This window comes from Melanotaenia boesemani, chromosome 8, assembly GCF_017639745.1.
Source record: "Melanotaenia boesemani isolate fMelBoe1 chromosome 8, fMelBoe1.pri, whole genome shotgun sequence".
Classification (NCBI taxonomy): Eukaryota; Metazoa; Chordata; class Actinopteri; order Atheriniformes; family Melanotaeniidae; genus Melanotaenia; species Melanotaenia boesemani.
Genome location: NC_055689.1, coordinates 25,846,270 through 25,854,216, shown reverse-complemented (window position 1 = coordinate 25,854,216; position 7,947 = coordinate 25,846,270). Strand labels below are relative to the sequence as shown.

General features: G+C 38.4%; 1 protein-coding gene across 1 annotated transcript; it reads right to left on the bottom strand.

The window, feature by feature from the left end:
* Window positions 1-395: 395 nt before the first annotated feature.
* On the bottom strand, window positions 396-6,422 carry napgb (N-ethylmaleimide-sensitive factor attachment protein, gamma b). The gene is made up of 12 exons (XM_041993207.1): window positions 6,241-6,422; window positions 5,936-6,003; window positions 5,757-5,841; window positions 4,856-4,873; window positions 4,733-4,763; window positions 4,534-4,643; window positions 4,230-4,296; window positions 3,994-4,064; window positions 3,768-3,846; window positions 3,320-3,399; window positions 3,031-3,160; window positions 396-1,493 (listed from the first exon to the last, which is right to left on the bottom strand). Exons 1-12 carry the CDS (start codon window positions 6,294-6,296, stop codon window positions 1,350-1,352), a joined length of 939 nt encoding a protein of 312 aa, XP_041849141.1. The 5' UTR covers window positions 6,297-6,422; the 3' UTR covers window positions 396-1,349.
* Window positions 6,423-7,947: the final 1,525 nt, after the last annotated feature.

Here is a 7,947-nt window from a genome sequence, read left to right as displayed (position 1 = left end):
AATTTTAAACATGAATTTTTAGACTATGAATTAAATGCTGAAACTAATGAAGCATTCTGTAAAGATATTGTGGATAACTTACAAAAGAAAGAGTTTTTCTGTTCCCACTTAGTGGCACAGCTCACATGTCCAGTCCTGCTAATGCACACATGCATTGCAGACTCATTTAGGATGGGAAGCATCGCAAAAGTGTATGAATGCATGAGCATTAAACATCGCTTAACAGGGAGAAAGCATTAGCCTCATCAAAGATAAATAGGTCGTAGGAAGCTACACAGTCATTACATGTCTGTCAGAGGCCATTTTGGTGCAGACATCTGCAGCTGCTGTTAGACTCGCTGATATGGAAAATCTGTCTGCTAACTTGTTTAAGAAAATGTACACAAACCATCAAGTGGGACACAACGGAAACGTTTATTGATGCATATGCAGTTCACAAAACTGCATCAGAGGATTACACAAAAAGCGGACAACAGCCTAAATAAAAAATGTAAACAATCCCTTCATCACCTTGAGTAGCCTAATATTAGATTTCTTTTCTTTTTCTCAATTTCAAAAGTCCTTCTAGCAAGCTGCTGTTACCAACACAAACATTATTAACAAGGACATGTGGGGAATACACATAAAATCTCCCTGCATGGTCCCTTTTTAATCTTAGTTCTTATTTGAGGATTGAACTGTGAAGGGACATAAAGAAACAGCAAGGACTGTTTTTATGGTAAAGTAGCACACATCTGGAAGTAGACTGACAAAAATCTGTCTACGTCTGACTTAAAGCTGCATCATCGGTTTTTGATTCTTTTGAATGCTCATGCCGAAGACAACAGTCAATCATCCTACAGAATGAATGTTGACAAATTAATTGTAGATTTAAGTTTATTTAATTATTTCATTACTTCAGACATGCGTGATTGCATATTGCTCCAGTAACATTATTAACAGACAGCAGCCGTGAACACTGATTTAAATTAACTCTGTACAAATACACACTTAAACATATATCAAGATATTAGATATATTTAGAGTATTTCTGATTTGAATATACCTATAGTAATCTTACACTCTACCCACAATAACAGCAAAATGTACAGCTTCACACATGAGATATAATAGAACATGTACATACAACAGGCTGAGGATCCACCTCAAACAATAAGAAATTAAAAGGCTTAATGTCGACTTTTCTGCACCACCTACTACAACTGTGTGGGTCGTTTTTAATTTTTTCTTTTCTGCACATTAGAGGTCAAACAAACAGCCGTCAGAACTGATGGCATTTCCAGCTCACACACATACAAAGGGTGTACTGGTGACAGCGGAAGGGCAGAGTCGACACTGGAGGCTGAAGGCTAACACAGCCCGCCTTCATAGTCATCCTCCTCATCTGCCGCAGCCGCCGGCGCCCCGCTAGCGCCACCCTGTGGAGCAGCAGCCGCCTTCTTCTTCTTTCCTCCTCCTCCGGGTACCCTCAGGGAAATGGCCAGTTTGGCATACTAACAGGGAGAAAATGTGTCATTAGATCTCAGATTTAAAGATTTAAATGGTTTTAAGTATGATGTGATGAAGAGGAGTGTAACTTTGACTAATTAAATTAATGGAAATATGTTAGCATCAACAAATAAGCCTCACCTGAGAGCAAATACAATGGAAAGGGGAAAAAAACCAACCAGATGTTGAGATTAAGACCTCATAATCTCATCACACTGTTGTGCTCTTATGATGTCAGTGACAGGTGGGATGGTCCAGCAGTCCATGTCAATGCTGGACAACATATTGTCATTTCGGCTACTGGACAAACCAGTCTTGCCCTGTGTTTCTCTATTGGGTGGCCTGTGACATCAATGAGCTGCATCTCCATCTGAGTACACCTGATAATATTTTTTTTTTTTGTCATTGTGTACCACAGTTTATTAGCATAGCAGATCCGGGCATGAACCAGATTCATGCCCTGTCATTGCCTACAATCCAAGACAAGTCAAAGACTGTTCACGGGATGGGATGCGATTCAAATTCCTTGTCCTGGCTGTATCTCTGATTTTCAAGGATAAGGTCCCAGTTTTTGAAGGGAGAAATTGAGAAGTTGTGGTCACTCAAATGGTTCCTAACGGTTTGCTAATGAAGGGGTATATTATCAATGCTCCTTCATCCCTAAAAGAAAAGGAAAATCTTAATTCTGCAAACCAGAGCGGTAAGGAGACTCTAGAGATGGAGCTTAAATGCAAACAAGGACTGAGATGTAAGCAACCTGGTCAGGCTGCAGGATACATTGTGACAACCTGGTTAGAGCAGACTAAACGCCTCCAAAAGTTGCACAACGGCCCATCTAGATCCAGACTGAAAGATGTAGTTTTGCTGACATTCATACAGTTTACAACTAAAATATATAAAACCAAAAGAAAAATAACTCTCAGCTCGATTAAAGAGATCAACAAATAAAGACAACACTGGTTACAACAAAAACAGATATTCTAATACAGATGGAGCTCTGCTAACTTTAGTCATTTTTACACTGGTCAAAAAACCCACAAACACCCACTAAAACCTGCCTTCTAAGAGTAAAAGTAGTGTTAATAGGACACTCGGTCCAGCATCATAAGACTCAGTAGTCACAGCAGGTGTTTATTATATTGTTTTGATTGGCAGCAATGAGAACAAAACACCCGAGTTCACACACTGACTTTCACTCAGGACGCTGCAGTCAGAGCTAAAAGAGTGGTCACTGCTCACTCTTTATTTACAACACATTTACAGACTGCTACGTCTACGGTAGTGGTAGTTAGCTCATATGTTGTAGCCATAAAATACCCAGTGTTAACATACTAGTACTGGAAATGGGAATGGATGCAGTTGGCTTGTTTCAGTGCTAGTACCCATATTTATGAAAGAAAAAAAAAAAAAACTAATATTAATGCATTTTTTTTGTTAAAATGGCAAAATATAAGAGGAAGAATTTTCAGACTGAGGCCAAAAGCTTGACTCAAAACGAGACGTTAAATTTTTTTTATTTATTTCTTTGTCAACGATACTCACATCATTGTCCATGTACTTCAGCAAAGGTGAGTTGCACACGCGGTAGACCTGGTCCTCATCTTGCTCGTCATAGCCCTGCAGTAGTGTTTCCATGGCAACACAGTCTTCACTTCCACTGTAGCCTGGCAGACTGGTGGAGAACAATCAGCACTACATATGATGATTTTTGGCTGCAGTGATAGCAGTGTGACACATGAACTTTATGTCAAAGGAAAAACAACCAAAAGAAGCGCTAGGACCGACTTTTGGGTGAGAAACAGGAAGGTTCCTCTGTTTTAAAACGTCATACCTGTAACTTTCTCTGACACATTTATCAGCTGCCACATAGTCGCCTCTGTGAAGATGAATCAGCACTTGAGCTGTTGTTTTCTGGGGGACGAGAGCACATTTTTATTACAGTTTCAGCATACTTGTTAAATAATCCAGGCTGCTAAGCTCTGGTCTTTCTCTTATTATCAAGAATTTTCTCAATGATACCATAACTTTACAGAAATCCACTAATTTAGCAAAACTGTATTTGTTCTTTACTTGGAAACTACTCCATGACTGCATTTTCAGTCTCTAATCGGTAGCTCAGAGTAAAGGCAAACATCAATGCTGCTGCGGTATATTAATGAGCTGAGGAATATAAATCAACCAGGCAGTATTCAATTAAGAAGAGGCTCAATAACCTACATTTCAAATGACTGATAATAAATTAAGTTTTAATTAAGGTGCAAAACAACAGGCTGACACACCTTGAAGCACATGGGGAAGTTCTCAATCTCTTTGTACATGTTTTTTTCCTTGTGCAGGGCAACTGCAGCCTCATCCAGCCTGAAAGACGAGACCAGGAAGCAAGTTGATGATGATTAGGTGATGTATTTTACCAAGATTATATATAATTTTGCATTATTTTAAAAAAGAACAGAAGAAACGTGACAAGAAATTACATTAATGAGAATAAGGCTTCATTTCTTTTACCTTTTTAACCTGACTAGAAGTCTAGATGCTTTACCCAGCAGCTCTACTGCCTGACGCAAGCGGTCCTCATTCTACGGCAACAAAACAAGAACATATGAGATAAGTGAAACAGAATAACATCCATTATCTATACCCCTCTTGTCCAGTCTAGTCAGAGGAAGGCTGTACCCTGGACAGGTCACCAGTAGAAAAACATTAAAAGCTCATTTATTCAGCTTCTGTTGAGAACAACACACCTCAAACACACCAGCTGCCTTCTGGTACAAGTCAACAGCTTTCTCCAGGTTTATAGGCTCTATCAGTCTGAGGAGATAAAATGGGTTGTAGTTTAGAGGAAAGCCGGTTGACCATTTGTTTAATTGGAAATTTAAAAAAAAGTATTTTTAGTAGCAAAAAAATAGCATGAATTTCCAACATGCATAGGAACTCAACCAAACTAGTTGAGTTTTTATGCATGTATCAGCTGGTATATTATTACGAATGCGAACATCCTCTATCTGTAAAATGGAGTAAGTCGAAATAATAAGGTGTCAGTTTTACTTTCCCGCCCGGTCCAGAGCCATGGCAGCAGTGTCAGGAGTCCCATTCTCCATGTACATCATGCAGGCTTTCTCTATGTACTGGATGGCTTCTGGCATTTTCTTTTGTTCCTGTTGCAGCAAAAAATACAGACAAGTTCCAACAGCAATGCAGACAACTTGCTTCCATCTCTTTACAAAGTCCTCACAGCAGCACTTACCTTCATCATCATGCCTGCCTGCTCAATAGCCCTGGGGGGAAAAAAAGAAGCATTATACACAAATATGGGTTTTACGTTGGAATCTGATCCAATCAAATCAGGTTTATAAAAGAGGGTACTCACTTCGCAGCATGAAAAAGCCTGAATAGCAGGTTAAGGGAACAACTGAATAAGTACAGCAGGAGTGCACCTGATTATTATTTTTTTTTTTTTATTATAATTAAGCTACTTATTATTTTCTTAATTGTTTATTTATACAGTGTATGACATGTCAAATACAAACTCCCTGCAGCCTAAGATGACTTCACGTTAATCCATCTAGTCATCTTAAACTACAGTATCACACAAGACAAAGATGGACAGCTTTCTTTTATTTATGGAAGAAAATGTTAGTAAGTTTTTCTTTGTACACGTGTTGCTTTTCCCAACTAATTTTCATCCAGACCTTATACCTGATGTAGTTTTGTTGGTCAACCTTCAGTTTATCCATCTACTGTTCACTGAAGCCTAATCAAGGATGTCTGGAAGGGTGGCTATCTAAAAACCTTTCTAAGGAAGGAACACAGGGAGAAAAGGCTGAGGTATGCCACACGACACAAGACATGGACTGAACATCAGTGGCAACAGGGTTTATGGAGTGGTGAATCCTCTCCAGAGCCCAGACCTCCACATAACTGAAGCAGTGTGGGATCACCTTGACAGAGAACAGAACAAAAGGGAGCAAATTTTCAAATGACCTTCAAGAAGCCTTAAAATCTATCCCTGGAGACCGCTTAACAAAAATTCATGAAAGCTTGTCTGAGAGCGTACAAACCTAAATAATAAAGGTAGTCAAATATTTATTTCAACCATGTTAGAACTGTAATAGCCGGCATTGAATTTCTATTCATGCTTGCATGTTTAAATAAATCACTGCACCCATTTCCAGTTTTTCTGGCAACATACAAAGAAATAAGAAATGGATTAAGACTTCTGCAAAGTTCTCTACTGGCTAATTGTAACAGTTTTGGAGGGCAGAGGATACGCTTTGTTTTCTGTGTGGTACTCAGCCTCCTTCAGGTAAGCATCCTTCGCTTGCTCATACTGCTTTGCATTCTTGAAACAGACAGCTGCAAAGAGAAGATTCAAATCAACTAATAGTAATGTGGGATTCTGGTATGACTTTACTACAGTTTTCAGTTCCAGTAAGGACCTATGCTTTACCTGCTTTGGCGTATTCTGATGCAGCACTGTCAAAATCAGGTTTCCACTTTGTCAGACTTGTCTTCAAGCTACGGAAACATGATGGTGAGTTACAAGCGGCTCGAGCAACCAGAATCATCAACATAATCAGTAACTTTAGGTTACTGACGATGATAAATGGTCCACAATACCAATCATAAACTCATGACAAAACCATTTCTATTTTATGTCGCATAACCTCTTAAAATGCCACAGTGGCCTTAAAGCTAGCTAAAATTACTAGTAACACAAACTGGTGTTTCCATCGCAGAAATGAAGCGACTCACCACTTCTCAGCTTTAGCCATGTGCTCGTGAGCTTCATTTATCTTTTGAGCGGCCATGGTGCTGATTAATCGCTGGGGTAGACCGAATTTATTTTCGATATATGACTGTTTTCTTTTTTGTCGATGTTTGGATTAAAAGGAACTCCTCCTCTGCTGGTACGTCATCCGATGTCGCAGGCTAAGGGTGCCGCTGAGGACAAACTACTCATGAAAACGCAAAGCACTGTTGAGTTGTTCAGGGTTACAAGCATTTGGTAGAATCAGTGTTCTTTTTATGTCTTTTTGTGGTTTTAACCTGATTGTGCCATAATGTGTAATGGCCAGCATAGACAGCAGTTTTTTTTAACACCATACACAGTACAGCAGAAGGGGCTAAACTTAACAATGAATAAAAATAATTTGATAACATCACTTGAACTTAACTGCTAACAACATTCAAAGACTATTACTGTTAAAACATGCATACCCATGAGCCTTTGCGGCTATGTTTGCAAAGGCTCATGGGTTCATGGGTATGTCTGTCAGCTCTTTACAACTCCTCTAGGAGTAAATTCTTATTGCACAACATGCTGTTCTCTAACAAGACAATTACCTAAAAAAAGAAAAAGAAACAAAAATGTGTCCGAACTATGTATTGACTGCTGAATTTTCTCTTTAAATTACATCTTGTATTAAAACAGTCATTTTCATCATACTGTTCACATTTTGACATAATGAGACTTAAGACCATTCCTGCACTTTGCAGGGTATGGTTCTGATAATGATGCCTTTAGGTACACATTAGATGTGTATATCACGTGCACATGCCTGTCAAAGATCTCAAAGCATTTTCTTTTTTAAATAAACCTATAAATAAGAAAAATATTCCTATGTGGGCTTTACAAGACACTCAGGTGTCCAGGTATTATGTGAGGGATGCACGCACTCAGGGGGCAATTGATGTAATATGCTTATCTCACTATCTAACTATATACACACAAGAATTTATTATCAACTTGCTGTGAAATCAATAAAGAGGTAGTAATCTAGCAGTCTAGGTTGGAAATGTAAAGAATAATTTGTCACTTTATGAATAAAATGTCACTTTAAATTTCAATAGTTTTACGAAATTATTCCCTTTTGAATATAACACATCACATCTAATCTAAAACAGACATAACATTATTTGGCTTACTGCAGGCATCAAACAAGTGTTTTGAAATTGATACAGATGGTTGCTGGACTTAAATCCCAAGCATCTCAGGCTCCAAGAGACTCCCCATCAAAAAGTGTCATGTCGTTGTGGTGTCATTAGCTAGAGTTCAGGCTTCTGATGATTGTGGAGGTTGTCATTTTGATAATAATTCTTTAAACAAATAGATGCTGGTCCACAGAGATATGCAATTTTTATAATATTAATAATTGTGTGGCTACATTGAAGCTTAGTAGTTAATCATAAAGGTGTCCTCATTAATCACTTCATTATTCGACCTGGTCTTAAAGAATATCATTAAACTACATTTCAGCTTTTTTCATACATGGATGCACAGTAGACAAAGCAAATAATGCTTTGGCCCTGACACACTTATCTTTGACTTTTAATCTCAAGTGAAGTGAGTTTAAATCACGCAATTGGTTCTAAAAATTAGCACAGTATTTTGCACCCTGTGTCTATTGACCCTGGACTCAAAGAAAGAAAACTCACCAAAGAAACCCATTAACAGTTATT

Coding starts and splice junctions, on each gene's coding strand:
- napgb (XM_041993207.1), bottom strand. CDS start 6,296: ATGGCCGCTCAAAAGATAAATGAAGCTCACGAGCACATGGCTAAAGCT. Junction 5,842..5,935: donor ATCAGAATACGCCAAAGCAG/GTAAAGCATAGG, acceptor TTCTCTTTGCAG/CTGTCTGTTTCAAGAATGCA. Junction 3,161..3,319: donor TGTGTCAGAGAAAGTTACAG/GTATGACGTTTT, acceptor GTTCTCCACCAG/TCTGCCAGGCTACAGTGGAA.